The following is a 19,272-nucleotide window of genomic DNA, read 5'->3' as shown; positions in this document are numbered from 1 at the left end:
ATTGTCATGTGTCTAGTTTTAGAGATAAACAAGAATATTTAAAGTAATAATTTGAAAGGCAAATCCTGTCAATAACTCATTCTCATGTCATTCCAAACCAGTATAAACCAAATAAAAAAACAACTTTGAATGTTCACACTGCACTTTTTTGTACAATGAATGTATGCTGTGTTCAGGAGCACCATGAAATAAAGTGAATGAATGAAGCATCATAAAAAGCAGTCCATCCAACTTGCCCTGTCAAATCTCATTCATGCTTCTGCATATTAAAACTTGGTGCATCACAGAACATGCAGTACTTTAAAGATTATGATTTTGTTTTGTTATAGCCTATATGGCATGTGGTATGTTTGGTAACAATTTACAACAAGGTTTCATTTGTTAACATTAAACTATATTAGTTAACATGAACAATACTTATACACAGCGTTTATTAATCTTAATGTTAAGTTAATAAAATAATATTTTGAAGAATGTTGGAAACCCAAACTGTTTTGATTCCCATTTACTTCCATTGCATGGACAAAAAATACAATTCAAGTCAATGGGAACCAAAACTGACTATCGCTTTAAAAAAAACACACATTTCTGGTTTGGTTTTGATGAAATGGTACTAGAACCTGAATGAGGGTTCAGACTTTGAATCTGTTTCTCTCACAACTCTTGCATGGCTTCAGAAAACATTTTAATATAAAGCATAAGTTGTATTGACTACTTTTATGATGCTTTTTGAGATCTTGTTGGCACACTGGTCACTGTAGGCTATTATTTTGTGCAGCATGGACATTCAGCTACACTTCTCTTTTTGTTCTCCGAGAAGCAAAGTCTAAATATGGATTTGGGATGACATGAGGCTGAACTGAAATAATTTTATCAAAAGACTTTTATTCTTTAAATGCACGCACACAACATCACTGGCAGCGAAGGACCTGTTCTAAACTGCCTTTAAAAATCAACTAGATCAAGACATCACAGTAGTCAGGATGTTACGTAAAAACACTGAAATCATGTGTCTAGATGCATTTTTAAAAAGTTGATTTCGTTTCTTCTTGTTCATCAGTCTTTCATTGTATCTCTCTCTCTCTCTCGTCCTGCTTTCCTCCCCTCCTCTTAGAGCGAGTAATTAAGTAATTATGCAGACTCTGCGTTTAATTGCGCCGCTAGTGTGTCCTTCGAGCTTCGCTCATCTTGTGTTTTAACACACGTGTTCTGAGCTGCTCATGTATTTCATATTGCATTGCTGGTCCGGGACTCCAGTGTGTCTGACTTGTGGGTTAATTCTGTCTTGCGGGGGAACATAGGCTTAGCTTCCATTGTCCATACAAAATCTTCCCCAAGCTCAGAGATCGGCAGGTCCACGACATGCTGATTTGAGTGAGAATTTTATCCAGCCTATGGTTCAGAAGGACACTAAATCGTCTATTTAAAGTGAGCCGGCACTTTGAGATTAAAGCCGTATTGTGTAACCCAGCAGATATTATAAAAATGAACAGGTCACCATAGCGACTAACTGATCATATGTGTGTGTGTTTCAGCAATTGAACAGCACTTAAGCATGCTTCCCACATGCAGATCACGCAGTCTATGAAGAGCTCTGAATCCTGAGGGAACACCACCAGTTGATGAAGAAAAAAAAAAATAATAATCATAAATATGTATATATTTAAAAATAAACAAAACAGGGAGTCATGTGACGTGCTCGTGAATCTAGTCGCACTTGAGTAGAGCTCCGTACGTTTGGCCTCTTTTTGCAGATTTTTTTTTTCGTTTTGTTTTAAGTTGTATTCATTGGTGGTGCTTTCCCTGATGACATGCAGTCATAAACAGCAGGAGTTGTCTCCATCGCCTTCTCCGATTAAGAAGAAATCCAAGCCTCCGTCGGCGAGCGATATGGACAAGATGGCAAACACTGTTACACACTTCGAGGACATTCTAAGAACCGAGTTGACGGCGATGCGGAACGAGTTCGCTTCTCACATGTCAGTTAATCAGTTGCTATGCTCTAAACTGGATCTTCTTACAGGGGAGATGAGAGAACAATTGGTCTCGTCTTCCTACTTCTTTTCAGGCCCGTATATCGGTGATTAAAATGAATGTTCTCCCACGTATTAATTTCTTTTCTTCCATGATTCCTCTCGCTCCACCGGTTGGCCACTGGAATAAACTAGATGCATGTGTTTCACGGTGTATATATGGGATGGGAAACGTCCTCGTATTAAACTGACTACCTTACAACGATGTAGATTACATGGAGGTCTTTCTTTCCCTAATTTTAGACTGTATGCTCAAGCCTTTTCCCTCCACCCTTTAGCAGTTTGGTTTGATCCTGACGCTTCTGTGTCTTGGAGAGCAATTGAGGAATCTATTGTTTATCCGTATAAATTGTCTTGTTTTTTCGGGAGTTCCGCTTAGGCAGTATAAATCTCAATTTGGTCCCATTGTAACCCACCTCCTCTCCACATGGAGGGATGTTGAAAGACGTTCACAACTAGTTACAAAATGGCATAGGCATTCACCTATTTTCCACAATAATAACCTTTTCTCAGACAGTACTCCATTTCATTGTCTGCAATGGACTCATATAGTAAAGTAAACACTCTGGGATATATCTATGATGATAGTGGTTTAAAATCCTTCCAGAATCTTAAAACTCAATATAATCTGCCAGGCACCTCCTTTTTTTATGTATTTGCGCATTAGATCGGCCCTATGGGCATATAGGGTGCCTTTGAACTCTCTGCCTGTTCATCCTTTACACAAACTAATCCTTCCTTCTGAGGAATCTCCCTCCTCTGCTTCAGTCATCTATCTCTTTCTTCTTGAGCATTCATACAAACCTTTATCTATTACTACTGTTTGGGCTAAGGATCTTAATGAGGATGTGCATGTTTTATTTTCCGATTCCCGTATGGGATATGTTTAAATTGTCTTCTAAAAACCCTAATCAATTGATTCATTGGAAATTGCTGCATATTGCTGCATTAATTCATTTTTTATAAAGTGGAAAATAATAATATAATATAAGTTATTATATAAATTATTGTTTTAAGTCTTTATGGTTTATATGGCATACCGATTTTTTATTTAATATTATACAGTTACAGTATTTATTTAATGGCATAAAATGGGTGAAACTTCTGAAAAAATGTCTGGGTCATGTGAAAATGTCCTGAAAAATATATGTATTTTTCATAAATTTTTTGGAACCGATTTTTTTCCTTTTTGAGGCAATTAAGCATATTTTCATTTAAAGATTATTTAGATTAGATGAGATGCTTTTTTCTAAAGTGGAAACAATATAACATATATTTCTTTTTTGGGGTGAATTATGACCCAGACATAATCTTGACAGATTGCGTAAGATTCCCAATAATTTCTCACTTTTATCCTTCTTATAAAGGGGAAAATATGAAACAGTTTAATGAACGATGCAATGTATTGTGCTTAGAGTGGTGAAACCTGAAAGTTTATGGCATTGAATATAATTTAGGTCAGGTTTCTAATAAGAACTAATGGCAGTCCATTTGCAGTATTAATTCCACGCTTGACTAGTTCAATTAGCGCTTGTAGAACTGAACTCACAGTAGTCCGTTTTACTGCCACTGTGTCATTGTGAATCTCACTCATCTCTCATTATTTTGTCCCTCTTTGTCTGTTTGCTGTTCTTTGGCTCTGTTTGTAGTTTTTTGCTTATTTTTAGATTCATCTTGTTTATTTGATGAGGTTTGCTTTTATCATTTTTACACTCTTTTTCTGATATTCTCACCTTTAACCCTCCCCAATCTTGTTTCTGTATTTTATTTGACTGTTCAGATTCTGTTATAAACAACAAGTATATAACATAAAAATAAATATAAAATAACTTTTAAGTCTCCATAAGCAAGTTTGCTAGAAAGATTAATGTCAAACACAGTCCATTTGGTTATTGTTTGGATTGAAATGATGATCTGAACCATTTTTTGTCAGAAAAGCACAGTTACAGTATATATTTATAATGTAATACATTTATAATAGCAGAAGGCATATGGCTTCAGAAGTTTTTAGCTAAAATTACACAAAATTTAATTTGACCGAAACTTTTATGGGTAATTTATTTTCAGAGAGGCAGTTTAAGAAGCAAAAAGTGAAATAATGAGGACAGCAGGTTAACGGAATGCCTAAACATGAAAGTTCATAAAGTCTGAGGAAAATTATTTTATTACAGAATATTGATTGGCAGACCTAATTATTTTTGTTCTTTATGATTCTCTTTTATCCTTTTAATTCATTTTTCTTCCTTCCACCTTATTTTCTCCTCCTATCTCAGGTGTACATTGTACCACAAGCGGCTATTTTTAAGATGGAGGGTCTGGAGGGAGCAGAGGCCGAAGCCGCCATGCTGAACAACATGCGTGTTTACGGCACGCTGGTGCTCAGTTTCATGGCCATTGTGGTGTTTGTAGGAGTGAAGTATGTGAACAAGCTGGCGCTCGTCTTTCTCGCCTGCGTCATCTGCTCGATCCTCGCCGTCTATGCCGGAGTGATCAAAACTGCCTTCGAGCCTCCGGTCTTCCCGTATGTGCCTCAAATATTGCAATCACATATATCAGATATCTAATAGGGGTCGACTGAGTATTGGCCTGGCCAATTATCGGTGCCGATATTAAGAGTGTTATGGTTATCGGTATCGATAACACTTTCTAAATCGATTTGCCAATAATATAATTTAAAAGCATTTAAAGAATGTTATTGTCAGAGCCTTTGTTATTCTTAATTTTGACATTAATTTTCATTTTTACACCAGACAAAAATATCGGTTGTCGGTAGGGCTGCACGATGGAATAAAATCATGTTATTAAATGTGGTATTTTGTGGGACAAGAGGTTCTTAAATGCTTCTCATGCTTGGAAAGATGTTTGGGGCAAATGCACGGTTTAAACGACCTGGGTAAAGGCTCGATGGTGTACAGAAGCGGGTTCAGTTGGAACAGCATTTACTACATAGAGCCGTAGTTCATCGACAAGCTATGCAAACTGCTTTCATAATCGCAGAACGATTTCATCGATTTCATAATTGCACAATTAAATCAGTCTGTAATTATGAAAGTGGTTTTGTGTAGCTTGTCTGTAAACTTACACCTTCATTGTTACTTTCCTGAAGCAGAGATATCCCTTCTAGCCACAACCCTGGAGCGATGTGCATTATCTTTCTTCTGCGGTGCATATTTAGAGTTTCAGCGTGACAGCGCCCTCTGGCCTTTGGATGAAGATTTACTACTGATCACAGAACCTTGCTTCACTGACAGATACGCAAGACAATCACATTTGATTAATCGTGCAGCCCTAGCGGTCTACTTGATCTGTAATATTCGGCATGGGCCCTGAAAAATACATATCGCTTGACCCCTAATTTCTAATTGAAGCTGGGGATTTTTTTTCCTTTAGAAATTATTAAGTTTGAAATAATTTCCACAGAGTGTGTGTGCTGGGAAACCGGACTCTGATTTGGAAAGGCTTCGATGTGTGCGCGAAGGTCATCGAGAGAGAAAACGCCACGGTCACCACCAATCTCTGGCGGCTCTTCTGCGACTCCGAGTTCTTGAACGCCACCTGCGACAGCTATTTCGCCAACAACAACGTCACGGAAATGCAGGGAATCCCCGGAGTTATGAGTGGCATTCTGCGCGGTAAATACAGCCACAAAATGACATCATAGTCATAACCACGTTTTTGGTGTCAGTAAGAGTTTTTTGTTGTGTTGTTGTTGTTGTCGTTTCGAAAGAAAGAAAGAAATTAACATTTTATTCTACAAGAATGCATTGCAAATAGATTAAAAGTGACATTTACAATGTTACAAATAAAAATTCAAATAAATTCAGTTTTTTTTTTACTTTCTATTCATCAAATGTTTCATGAGCAACAGATAAGCATATTAGAATTATTTCTGAAGGAAATTCAGCTTTGATCACAGAAATAAAATACATTTTAAAATATTTTCAAATAGAAAATAGTTATTTGAAATTATTAGAATATTTCACAGTATTACAGATTTTAATAAATGACCCCAAACGTTTAAATGCTAGTGAACCTACAGAAGATATTCCCTTTTGTATGAGGATATTAAAATAAAGTTGTTGTTTTTTAATTCAAACTTTTCCTCTGTGTCTGCTTACCATTGCTATTAATATTGCTCATATTTAGTGTTAATGATCTGAACGAGCCTCTAACACTGATGATAAATAAATGTACTCATTTATCATATCTCTCGCTTTTGTTTCCCTATTTCTCTCTTCCAGAGAATCTCTTTGGGAATTATATGGATAAGGGCTCTTTTATTGAGAAAGCGGGATTACCCGCCGCAGTCGAACCTGATTCCATACCGACCAACACCAACCGCTACATGCTCGCAGACATCACCTCCTTCTTTACCATGCTGGTGGGCATCTACTTCCCCTCCGTGACAGGTAGAGTCTCCTCTTGACAGCCCTGATCTCATCCATCATTTATGATTGTGAAAATTGACCTTGGGGATCAGAATGCATAAGAATATTCTACGCTCTTAAAATAAAGGGGGGCTTTTCACAGCGATGTCACAAAAGAACCATTTTCCTGAGGAAACTTCCTTTTTAGAACCATTTTTTAATATAAAGAACATTTATAAAACTTTTTTTTCCACTATGAATAAATTATAAAAAATGTTTGCAATCGAAAGGTTTCATGAATGTTAAAATGGAACTTTAAATGCAAATAATGAACGTTTATTTTTAAAAGTTTATGAAAAGTCTGGATTGTCCAAATTTTAGAATACAAGTTATCAAAACTACACTGTAAAAAAAAAAAAAGTTGGGCAAACTTAAAAGTCAAAGCAACCAGCTTTTTTTTAGTTTTCTCAACTTCTTGTTTTAAGTTTATACAACAAAACTTTGAGAAAACTAAAAAATCTGCTGAAGCTGGTTGCCTTAAACTTTTAAGTTTGCTCAACTTTGACTATGATGTCAACTTTTTACAGTGTATGAAATAACCGGGAATGATGTTGTAAGGAAACATGCCACCCATTCTATGCTCTGTCTTTTTTGAACAGGTATCATGGCTGGATCAAACCGATCTGGTGATTTGCAGGATGCCCAGAAGTCCATTCCCATCGGCACCATCCTGGCCATCACCACCACCTCCATCATCTGTATCCTCTCATAGAGAAACACACACAGCTATATATTATGTAAGCCTAGTAATCACTCTGTGGAGAAGCTAAAAGACTTAGAAGCAATCAAAGCTGCTGATACAGTTACATGTTTATCCAAAAACAGTGTTCTTTAACTGAAGTATTCAGACATGTCCAGCGTGATTCTGTTTGGTGCCTGCATCGAGGGAACGGTGCTGAGGGATAAGTATGTTATGTGTTTAAACGGTCTCTTGTCACATGAGTTAGTTCATGAAAAATACAGTACACTAGCATTTAAATGTTTAGGATTGGTTAGATTATTAATGTTTTTAAAAGAAGTGTCTTATTCTCACCTAGGCTGCATTTATTTGACCAAAAATACTGTGAATATTGTGAAATATTGCTACAGTTTAAAGTAACTGTTTTATTTGAATATATTTTAAAATGTAATTTATTTCTGTGATTAAAGCTGAATTTTCAGCATCATTACTCCAGTCTTCAGTGTCACATGATCATTCTAATTTCAAGAAACATTTCTGATTATTATCAATGTTGAAAACAGTTATATATATTTATATGTGATATATTTTTATTTCAGGATACTTTGATGAAGAGAAAGTTCAAAAGAACAGCATTTATTTGAAATTGAAATCTTTTGTAACATCATAAATGTCTTGACTGTCATTTTATTAATTTAATGCATCCTTGCTGAATAAAACCCCAAACTATTGAGTGGCAGCATAGTGCTTTGTGTTCATGTTTGTGCATCTCAGGTTTGGTGAGGCGGTCAGGGGGAATCTGGTGATCGGGACACTGGCGTGGCCGTCGCCCTGGGTCATCGTCTTCGGCTCTTTCTTCTCCACCTGCGGAGCGGGGCTTCAGAGCTTGACGGGCGCTCCGCGTCTCATGCAGGCCATCGCTCGAGACGGCATCGTGCCGTTCCTCAGAGTGAGTGTGCACATGTATGATGAGTGTTTAGTCTTTCAGCATAAAGTCAGATTCACATTGTAGCTTATTCTGGCCAAGAGCTGCCAGCTCCGACCGTGTGTGTTTAGCTCTTCATGGGCATTTGTGTGTGTGTGTGTGTTGCAGGTGTTTGGTCATGGAAAAGCAAACGGGGAGCCCACCTGGGCGTTGCTCCTGACCGCATGTATCTGTGAGATTGGAATTCTCATCGCTTCTCTGGATAACGTCGCTCCGATTCTCTCCATGTAAGAGACGATACAGATATACAACAGCCTCAGAAAGTGTTTGCACATTTAAATCACACATAAAAATGACATAGTCATTGCATTAGATAATACAGTTTTAAAATAAAGTAGCATTCATCAGTGTTGTTATTGTTATCTGAAATTAAAACTATTCAAAAATGTTTTTTTCGGTTGAAATAAAGTTAAAATAAAATACAAATATAAAATATTACATGAAAACCAAAACTTAAATATAAATTAGAAATGTTGCCATGTCAGATTACTGGAATATAATATGCTGAAGAATTAAAATGACTAATAAAATAATAAAAAATGAAAATAAAATAATAAAAATTAATTAAAGATAAACAGAAATATTTTAAAAAGACACATAAATTGAACTAAACTGAAATGTAAAAATTTTAATTAAAACTGTTAATATAAATATTAATTAACTATTAATGTAATTTTGTTTTATAAAATATTATTTTATATACAATAGATATATTTATGTTCATATATTTAACAAACATAAATGATAGCCTATTTAACAAAATTATTTAAAATTTAAACAGAAAATGGAAAATATGAAAATAAAAGCTAATTCTAAATATTATTAAATACTATGATAGTATTTAAATAATACTTAAATAACAATATTTTATTTAAATTAACCAAACTGATTTTTAGTAGCTTATGGTTTAGTTTTAGTTAACAATTGTACTGTATTAGCTATCAACATGATCCACTAAACCAAAAAAAAACAAATACTTTCTTAATTTTGCTTGAAAACTGTGTTTGGGCTATTTTTGTTTTCAATACATGTTATTTAATTCAATATTCTTTTACTAAAACAATCAGACATTTTAAGTGTGGTCCAAACATTTGAGCCATAATCCCGGGTATCTGTTTCTGTTTCTCAATGTTGTCGTGTTTGTTTCTCTCTTGTGTTTGCAGGTTTTTCCTCATGTGCTACATGTTTGTGAATCTGGCCTGTGCTGTTCAGACTCTGCTCAGAACGCCCAACTGGAGACCGCGATTCAAGTTCTACCACTGGTGAGCTCCAGAGCACCGTGTCTTGCCGTTTGCTGTGGCTTTACTCGTATTTGTACTCTAATATTTGCCTTCCTCTTTTCCAACAGGACTCTATCCTTCCTTGGCATGAGCCTTTGTCTCTCGCTCATGTTCATCTGTTCTTGGTACTACGCCATCATTGCCATGGGAATCGCCAGCTGTATCTACAAGTATATCGAGTTCCGAGGGTAAGTGGATTGTGACCCGGAGTCGGGGGAGACCGGCGGGCCGGAAAACCAAGAGATGGATTAAAATTGAGTTTCAGGCGTTTGACCTGTCAGGATTTTTAGATCCCTCGTAATCCGGCCGGCTAAGAACAGCTGAAATCTGCTCCAGGATTTGATTAGTTTAGTGCCTTTCCTTTGGAAACACTTCCAGAGTCAAGGCGAACAGTGCCCGAGTCTGTCGCCGGAAATGAAAGACGAGGAGAAAATTGGCGGCAGCATTATGGAGTCTGAGGCTGTGTGCGGATTTGAATTCTTACTGCATACTGTGCAGTATATGTGCAGTATATACTGTATTCTTACAAACAGAAACAATGTAAATAGCAGTATGCATACGTCATCGTCATCATTTTAGACTAATCTGAGTCAAAAAGTGAGTCAAACTGCAAGGTCAAATTGTGTGCATTGCATTGTGGGATACAGTACCCAGCACATGTACTAGATCATCAAGGTTTTGCATGCAATCTGAAAAATAGTATGCAAAACAGTAGACATATACAATATACTGCAGACATAGACACGAGCACTCACGGAAAAGCACAAGATATTCTCTATTAAATTTTTTTTATTAAAAATTAGATTTGGGAACGTCTCTTATTGGTGGATCTCACATCAGGTCTTAATACACACAAATGTTTTATTAGACTTGCCAGTTAATGGAGTTTCATTCACAGTATCCAAAAAAAAAAAAAAAAGTAAACTTATTTATGGTTTTGACTATTTATTTCATACCTCCATGCATACTTCATTTATATGGCAGTATGCATTAAAGTCGGGACAAATTAACAGGACATTTATTAATTTCTTCTGTAAATGTCAAACATCTCTACTTCATGTACAAGGATTTCATCCAGTATACTTGTGCAGCTGATTACATGTTACATGCTGACTTGGCATGGACTCTGATATGAATTTCCAAATTTAACGGCTCTGATAAGTAATAAATAACGTCATATGCAGCCAATGTGAAATTTATTATAAGAAACCCCCAAAAAAGGTATCCCTGTGTGCATCTGCAAGACCCTCTGGTGTGGAGGGTGGACACTCACCGGCAGAAACAGAAAACAGCATCTATGAATGCAGATATAGTCAAAGTAAAATGTTAGAATGGCATTCTGAACATAAACAGAGTGTGTGAAAAAGATGTGTGTCGGTGCTGACAGGGCAGAGAAGGAATGGGGTGATGGAATAAGAGGTCTGTCTCTCAGCGCGGCCCGCTTCGCCCTCATGAGGTTGGAAGAGGGACCACCGCACACCAAGAACTGGAGGTAAAAAAAATACAAATCATGTATGTATGAATTATAATAATACTAATATAAATACTGTATATAGCTGTGTCATTTATATATTTATATTAATAGTTTTTTCATCAATAGAAATAGGCTGAAATAAAATAAAATATATAAAAAATAAAATAAAAATATTAAATGAAAAAAAAAAACTTTAAATGGAAATGTTTTCTTGTCAGCTAACTGGAATAAAATGTTGAAGAATATGTTGGAGTAAAATAAATTGAAGAACTAAAATGACTAAAATGAAGACTGAAATAAAAAATAAATTAAAGATAAATAGAATTGTTTTTAAAAAACAGCAAAAATTGCTATAATGTCAAAAACTAAACTCAAAATCAAAGCTGCTAATACAACTATTGATATGATTAAATAAAATATATTTAACTTTTGTGTGTGTGTGTGTGTGTGTGTGTGTGTGTGTGTGTGTATTATTTATGTAATATACATATTCATATTTATGTATATGATTATACTTGGGTAATATGTAAATATGTATTCGTTATATATTGTTTTTTATACAAATAATAAATATATACTTATTTTAAATGTATGTATTTTTATGCATTTTTAGTTCTATATGAATATGTTTATATATGTTTCTTCATATTGATGCTTTTAATTATTTAGATATTTATGTTTTATATATTCATATTTAGATATATTTGTTCTGAATTTTAAAGGTACAGCATTATGTTACTGGTCTTATTGCTCAAGTTTTGACACTATTCTCTCCTGTTTTATTCTTTCTCCTCAGACCCCAGATATTAGTCCTGGTCAACATGGATTCTGAGCTGAACGTGGAGCAGCCGCGTTTGCTGTCTCTGACCAGTCAGCTGAAGGCTGGGAAGGGTCTGACCATCGTGGGCACAGCTCTGGAGGGAACCTACCTGGAAAACCATCCTCAAGGACAGCAGGCCGAACAGGTGACATTCACACAAACACAGCATGGCTAGTGAACTATCTGCTCAGACAGCATACGTTGGAACTTGATCTTGATATTTATTTGTGTTATAAGGTAATTCCCCACTTTGTTTTGTGTCTCAAAGTCTCTGAGGAAGCTCATGGAGGCGGAGAAGGTGAAGGGTTTCTATCAGGTGGTCATTTCTACTAACATGAGGGACGCCACGTCACATTTGGTCCAGGCCGGAGGGTTGGGAGGTCTTCAACACAACACCGTTCTGGCCTGCTGGCCGCGCAACTGGAAACAGGCCGAGGATCATCGGAGCTGGAGAAACTTCATTGGTGAGAGACATTTCTTCTTATTTAAAGGTTCTATATTGGCATTCCATGAAGAACCTTTAACAACCATTGAACCTTTACTTTCCTCACAAGGTTCTTTATAGTGAACAAGATGTCTTTAGATTTTGAAAAAAAAATTCTTCACACTACACTCTTAAAAAATAAGGTTTCAAAAGGTGGTTTTCACAGTGATGCCATAGAAAACACATTTTTGTGCTTCCCAAAAGAACCTTTCAGTGAACATTTAAACAGTTAAAATCACCATTTTAGGGAAGCTTGTTTCTGCAACAGAGAAAAAAATCAATGCCGTTAAAGATAATTTAATTTTAAGAGTATAAGAAAAAAAAAAGTGTTGCTTTTTTTTTTTTTTTTTTTTTTATGACATCGGACTTGGACATGAACTTTTATTTTTAAGAGTGTTGGAATGAATCCCAAATGAGATCTCTTTTATAGTTTATTCCAAACAGCAGTGAGATGAAATGGACTTTGGAGATGTTTCTCCTTCTCGTAGGTTCAAAACTTTGGTCAGATTGTCTTAAAAAATACCAAAGTCTGCAATCAAAAGGCAGAGATCTCAAGCATTTCTTGTCAAATGATCTGAGTTGCTTTTCTCATTCATTTCATAGCTCTGTACTATCACTGTATGATAACTATTGACTCATTTGTGTCTAGTTTTATTTTTCCTAAGCAATTTGAGGAAATATATCTGAGACAAAGTTGCTATATAAAACATAACTGAGCTGTATAATTTTCCTCTGGCTTTATGAGATTGGATTTACACCTCTTGAGTCAGTATGTAAGGTTTAACACGCTGCTCTGCGCTGCGACATCTGTTAAAGTCATTGCATCATATGTGTTGGTGCGAGTCTGTTCTGTGTTATCACAGCTAAACTGAAGCTCTAAAGCAGCCAGACTGAGCAGGTGCAGCTTCACATCTCACGCCACAGATGTTCACTTGTGAATTTTAAGAAACAAGCGATGATTTAATTCATCTGATTTGGAATGGATCCCAAAATAGTCACAGAAATAGACAGTGCTGCTGAATACAAGTGTTTAATTATCAGCTGATCTCGAGTATTGATTCTGTGTAAATACAATCGATTAAGGATGAGCGGGATCTTAAATCTCGATATGAATGAATTTATGTCACAGTAATTGTATATTTGACAATATAATGACTTTTACTGAAACTTCAACAAGAAAATGGTTTATATAGTGCAAATCCAAATGATATGGCCCTTTTTTGGATAATGCAGTAAATTAAATATGTGACCACACCCTGGACCACAAAACCAGTCATAAGGGTCGATTTATTGAAAGCTGAATAAATAATATTTCCATTGATGTATGGTTTGTTATGATGGGACAATATTTGTCTGAGATACAACTATTTGAAAATCTGGAATCTGAGGGTGCAAAAAAATCTAAATATTGAGAAAATCACCTTTAAAGTTGTTCAAATAATTTTGATAAAATTTATACTTTAGTGCTCCAGGGTCACATATAAAAACAATGATATATATATATATTATATAATTATATTACATTGTTATTACATTGTTATATTATAATTACATTATATATAATTATATTGCACACACACACATATATATATATTGTTATATATTCATGCACATAAGATATATAAATATTATATATTATGTATATATTATATATTGCACATATTACTGTTCAAAAGTTTGGGATCAGTACAAATTTTTAATTAGTTTATTTTTTATTGATTTAAATTTTAATGCTCATAAAGTGTTTTTTAAATACAGTAAAAACTGTAATATTGTGAAATATTATTACACTTTAAAATTACAATTTTCTATTTGAATATATTGTACATATAATTTATTCCTGTGATGCGAAGCTGAATTTTCAGCATCATTACTCCAGTCTTCAGTGTCACATGATCCTTCAGAAATAATACACTGTATTCATAAGCATAAATAATAAATATAAACATGCCTTCATGACAGAGCTGGTAAGAGAAACCACCGCTGCCAGTAAAGCCCTGCTGGTTCCCAAGAACATCTCGGCCTTCCCGTCAAACGGAGAGCGTTTCACAGAGGGTCACATTGACGTGTGGTGGATCGTTCATGATGGAGGCATGCTGATGCTGCTGCCCTTCCTCCTCCGCCAGCACAAGGTACATGCTTTAACTCTTCGTTTCTGTCAGAAGGACGTTATAGTTAAGGCACTGTAGCTCATGTGTTGGCATCTGTGGATGATGTTCTGTAGGTGTGGAGGAAGTGCAAGATGCGCATCTTCACCGTGGCTCAGATGGACGATAACAGCATCCAGATGAAGAAGGATCTGACAACCTTCCTGTATCACCTGCGCATAGACGCCGCAGTGGAGGTGGTGGAGATGGTAATGCATCCGCTCACCATTATACTTGTACTACTTGTGTTCAAAAGCAGCTTTGAGAGAGAAACAGGATGATGTTTAAGTTGAAAAGTTGAAAGGAAGGTCAGAAATTAACTAGGGAGGTACATTTAATATTTAAATCAATATTTAAAAAACTGGGTAAAATATGTAGAACATTTATAACATTTTATAATATTTGCCATAATTGTTCAAATTATCAAATTCAATTAATTTCAGTTTATTCAGTTAAAATATTCTCTAAATAATATTTATTTGGATGTATGTGTGTGTGTGTGTGTGTGTATTATACATAAACAAATATACATATATTTAATTTTAAAATTATACATATTTTTTATAATGCGTGTGTGTGTGCATATATATATATATATAAAGAAATGTCAATGTTTTTTTTTTCAGAAAAATTTCATTTTCAGAAAAAGTAGCTGCAGATGATGACAAAAATGTATATTTGGATCAGCTATTCCTTAATTGTAGACTATATTTTCCTTGTTTTCTCACTGTTTCTGTACAGTTCTGTGAGTAACTATAGCATCTATATGCATCTCTCTCCTGTATCTTCAGCATGACAGTGATATCTCAGCGTACACTTATGAGAAGACCCTGGTGATGGAGCAGAGATCTCAGATCCTGAAGCAGATCAACCTCACCAAGACTGAGCGTGAACGTGAGGTACAACATTCACCATCAACCTGTACTTATGATCAGACATGCTACTCTACAAACTTGTGCATCAAAGTTATGTTAATAACAAAAGTGATCAGTCAATTTTAGAAAGCATAAATGCAGCAATGTTTTTATTTTTGGCTGGATACTTTTCATTTTAAAGAGTTAAAATACTTTACGTATTTCTCTGTACTTTATGGAAAACACCTCATTAATATTATAATATTACATCACAGGATACAAATACAGTTTAACCGAAAGGCCGCATGTTGAACCTCATTATGCATGACATCAGTGCTTGAGGGCGGGGCCTCGGCTCTCATTAATATTCCCATCGTTCCTCTCCCTTCAGATCCAGAGCATCACTGACAGCTCTCGCGGGTCGATCCGCCGTAAGAACCCGGCCGCCGTCACGACCCAGCTGAGTGTGACAGAGGAACCGGCGGCCAGCAGCAAAGAGGAGAAACCAGAAGAGGAGGTACTGCATGACCGGCCGAGCCAGGAGATATCATGTCTTCAGATATCACAGAAACAAATCAATGGCTTTACTGTTTTCATTTTACATGCCAATAACAGCCACGGCGCTTGTGTTGAACATGCTGTGATCTCAGCTTGACTGTCTTGTCTGATATCTGTGTTTTTGTGATGCCTTTCAGAGTAATGGACACGGCAGTATCTCTCTCTCTCTCTCTCTCTCTCTCTCAAAAGTTATTTATTTTCAATATTTTTAGTTATAAGAAATACCATTTTAATCATTTAGTTTGTATTAATTCATTGTTTTAATTAAAAAATTATTAATAAAACTATATTAAATATTAATTTGTTTTATTTTTAACTTGTCTTTTAATTTAATTCTAAAAGTCAAAACAATTAAATATAATTCAAATAAAATAATTGCTCCATAAATAAATGACTTTATATTGATTATTTTATTTTCATTATGATTTATTTAATGTTATTCATTATAATGCATTATCAGTTTCATTGTGAATGTATTAAATCTAATTAAATACAGTGAAATATAATTAAAATGAAAATAATCGTCAATAAATAAAAATAAATTTCTATTAATTATTTTAATTTAATAATGATTTATTTCATATTGTTCATAATAAAGCATTTTCATTGTGATCATAATCTCTTGTTATTATTGTTGTGATTATTTATTTTTAATTCATAATAATTTATGATTTATTATTACTATTATTTATCATTTAAATATTTATTTTAATTTTTAATTATTTTAATCTGATCATTAACGTTTTCTTTTCCTTCTCTTTTGCCCTGACATTCTCCATATGTGCGTATGTACCGGTCCTGCCCTCTCAGTCTGTCCCTGTGTCCCCGTCCCAACAGGAACAGCTCATTCATGACAAGAGTACCAACCCGCCGACCCCGGCCACACCGCAGTCCCCCAGCGCAGACGCCGAGACCCCCGGCACAGCTGTTCAGATGACATGGACCGAGGCGAAGTGTGATGGAGAGCAGGCCAAACCTGTAGGAGCTACGACACCAGAGGCCATCAAAGACCTCTTCAACATGAAACCGTGAGTGCAGCATGCACCTATTTAAAATACATATTTGCTAAGGTTTGAATTTAGGTTCAGTTTTGCATTGCACACATTTACACTCGTCTTTCATTCTTTCTCTGTCACGCCACAGAGAGTGGGAAAATCTGTGAGTATCTCAGACAGCGATGCACACATTCACACTCGCTGATGTTGATGAATGTTTATGAGCTTATGGTTGATGATGGTTTTGTTTTCAGAAACCAGTCCAACGTGAGGCGCATGCACACTGCACTCAGACTCAACGAAGTCATTGTTAAGAAATCCCAGGAGGCCAGACTAGTCCTGCTCAACATGCCCGGACCGCCCAAAAACAGGAGCGGCGACGAGAACTGTATCCTGATCATTTTTTGTGTTGCATTGTCTCATTGTTTTCATTTAGAAAATTATTATGGCTTTCATTATTTTTTATTCCAGTTTGGTGTAAAAATTCTACATTTTTGGTTTTGGCATTATGGGAAACTATGCAAATACACCACTGTTCAAAAGTTAATCTAATGAAGGAAATGAGTGCTTTTAACCGGAAAGGATGCATTAAATTGCTCAAAAGTGATTTTAAAAATGCTGTGTTGAAAATAAAAATGTATCCCAGTTTCCACAAAAATGTTTTCACACTAATAATAATAACACTAATAATATGTAATAATACTTCAATACTAATAATATGATTCTTAAATGCAGAAAATCAGCATGATAGAATGATTTCTGAAGGATCAAGCTACACTGAAGACTGGAGTAATGAGCTTTGACTGAATTACATTTTACAGTATATTCAAACAGAAACCAACTATTTGAAATTGTAATAATATTTCACAATATTACTGTTTTTACTGTATTTTTGACCAAAATAAATACAGCCTTGTTGAGGATGACACTTCTTTCAAAAATCTTATTGACACCAAATTTTTACATACTGTTCACCATATATAGTACATACTGCAAACGTATTTGAGTAGTACACATCTGCATGTCTGTTTCGTATCTTTTACAGCTCTCATTTCCTTGACTCTGTCAATCAGACATGGAATTCATGGAGGTTCTAACTGAAGGTCTCAACCGGGTCCTCCTCGTGCGTGGTGGAGGTCGTGAGGTCATCACCATCTACTCTTAAGAAACTAGTCGATGTCATCCCACTCCATTTGCGTTCCTTCCCCAGTGTGGCCCAAGCAATATCCCAGAATCCCCTTCAATCAACCAGCTTCATTCATCCAACAGAAAATGCCGTTCTACTGGTTTGCCAAGCTCTCACTGGCCAAACATCGCTCTAGGCGTTACTCTCGTTCATGATGGACGTGATCCACACTTTACTGTTCAATGAAGTGCACTGTTGATGTCAGTGGGTGTTTGTTCAATGCCCCGTCTGCTGTAGCTTTCCTACATCATCTGTCAGTCACCGCTCTCACCCAATCAGGAGAAGCGTGTGGGTTGGGCTTGATTTGTTTTTATGTATTTGTTTTGAGGAAGAGGATCCAGAACAGAATGTGCAAAGTCAAGGAATCGGAGTTCAAAACTACACCAGAGATGCTGTGAAATAAAATATGCTCTGGTAAAGACTGACAACCTTGGGAAAAGATTTTGATGGTTTGAACTCGATCCTTTCGGTCTGCAGATTGGTCAAATGTGAATTAATAATGAGTTAATACTATAATGTGAACTATGAAATGTGAAGTTTAAAGTCAACATGAAATTAAACCTATTTACTTTTCGTAAACGATCGGCGCATGTTATTTCGAAGAAAAAAAGTTAGTTTTTATAATCAATATATAAAAATGAGACAACTCTTATTTTTCAACACCCAATCAAATCTCGTGTGCATTTTTTGCTTCTCTTCCTGAATGCTTGTATGTAGGAAGCAAAATGGTTTGCAAACAGCATTTCACGTTGACTTTAAGCGGGTTCCTCTGCACAAAGATCTGTTGTTGTGTGTTTGTTTTGTCTCATCAACCTCCTCCATGTTTTTATTCGTTCCTAGCTATCCCCCTGCCAAATACAGTCACAATATGTGCCAAAAAACAAGGCTGGCAGGGTGTGCGACTTGCTGTTTGACAGCAAAGCAGCGAGTGATAGTCTATCGGTGCAACCGACACTGTAATTAAAGAACATGCTTGGAAAAAAAGAAAAGAAAAAAGTACTCAGCCACTCCGAAGTAGTGTAAATAGAGTATAAGGCATTATTAAATATCAGTGTAGTATTTTTATTGTGAAATAACCGAAGATTCTGGTGAAGAAACGCTGTTGTCTTACAGGGTCAGGGTGTTTTAGGTGGCTACAGGCTTCACTACGGCGGCTTGAAGTGTACTACGGTACCGAAACTCCCCTCCCCAACAAGCACTCAACCTGCACTGACAGCCACTGTGTAACAAATGATTTAATGAGTCTGTGGATTCATTAAATGAATGTGTGTGTGTTTGCATGAGCGAATGAGCGAGTTGCATCCTTGAGCAAATGGAAGTTGCCCATTTCTTTCTTTTTTCCCATTTTGC

At 35.7% G+C, this 19,272-nt stretch overlaps 1 protein-coding gene across 1 annotated transcript in view; it reads left to right on the top strand.

Moving 5' to 3' along the window:
• LOC306879056 (solute carrier family 12 member 5-like) overlaps nt 1–18,899 on the top strand; it is a gene marked incomplete at its 5' end in the record, with an annotated part of 97,618 nt that extends 78,719 nt beyond the window's left edge. Inside the window, 20 exons of the mRNA XM_079431743.1 lie at nt 4,307–4,554; nt 5,454–5,665; nt 6,275–6,442; nt 7,060–7,158; nt 7,309–7,366; nt 7,914–8,088; nt 8,233–8,351; nt 9,288–9,386; nt 9,473–9,592; nt 10,792–10,896; nt 11,675–11,843; nt 11,967–12,162; nt 14,145–14,314; nt 14,407–14,538; nt 15,121–15,228; nt 15,575–15,700; nt 16,552–16,769; nt 16,885–16,899; nt 16,991–17,124; nt 17,810–18,899. Coding sequence (XP_079287869.1) covers nt 4,307–4,554; nt 5,454–5,665; nt 6,275–6,442; nt 7,060–7,158; nt 7,309–7,366; nt 7,914–8,088; nt 8,233–8,351; nt 9,288–9,386; nt 9,473–9,592; nt 10,792–10,896; nt 11,675–11,843; nt 11,967–12,162; nt 14,145–14,314; nt 14,407–14,538; nt 15,121–15,228; nt 15,575–15,700; nt 16,552–16,769; nt 16,885–16,899; nt 16,991–17,124; nt 17,810–17,901 — 2,763 coding nt within the window. The 3' untranslated portion in view covers nt 17,902–18,899. The remainder of the gene's footprint in view (nt 1–4,306; nt 4,555–5,453; nt 5,666–6,274; nt 6,443–7,059; nt 7,159–7,308; nt 7,367–7,913; nt 8,089–8,232; nt 8,352–9,287; nt 9,387–9,472; nt 9,593–10,791; nt 10,897–11,674; nt 11,844–11,966; nt 12,163–14,144; nt 14,315–14,406; nt 14,539–15,120; nt 15,229–15,574; nt 15,701–16,551; nt 16,770–16,884; nt 16,900–16,990; nt 17,125–17,809) is intronic.
• Nucleotides 18,900–19,272: the final 373 nt, after the last annotated feature.

The sequence above is a fragment of the Barbus barbus genome (genome assembly GCF_936440315.1).
Source record: "Barbus barbus genome assembly, chromosome: 13".
In the NCBI taxonomy this organism is placed as follows: domain Eukaryota; kingdom Metazoa; phylum Chordata; class Actinopteri; order Cypriniformes; family Cyprinidae; genus Barbus; species Barbus barbus.
Note: the sequence above shows the minus strand (reverse complement) of the source record. Positions and strands in the feature narration are given on the sequence as shown.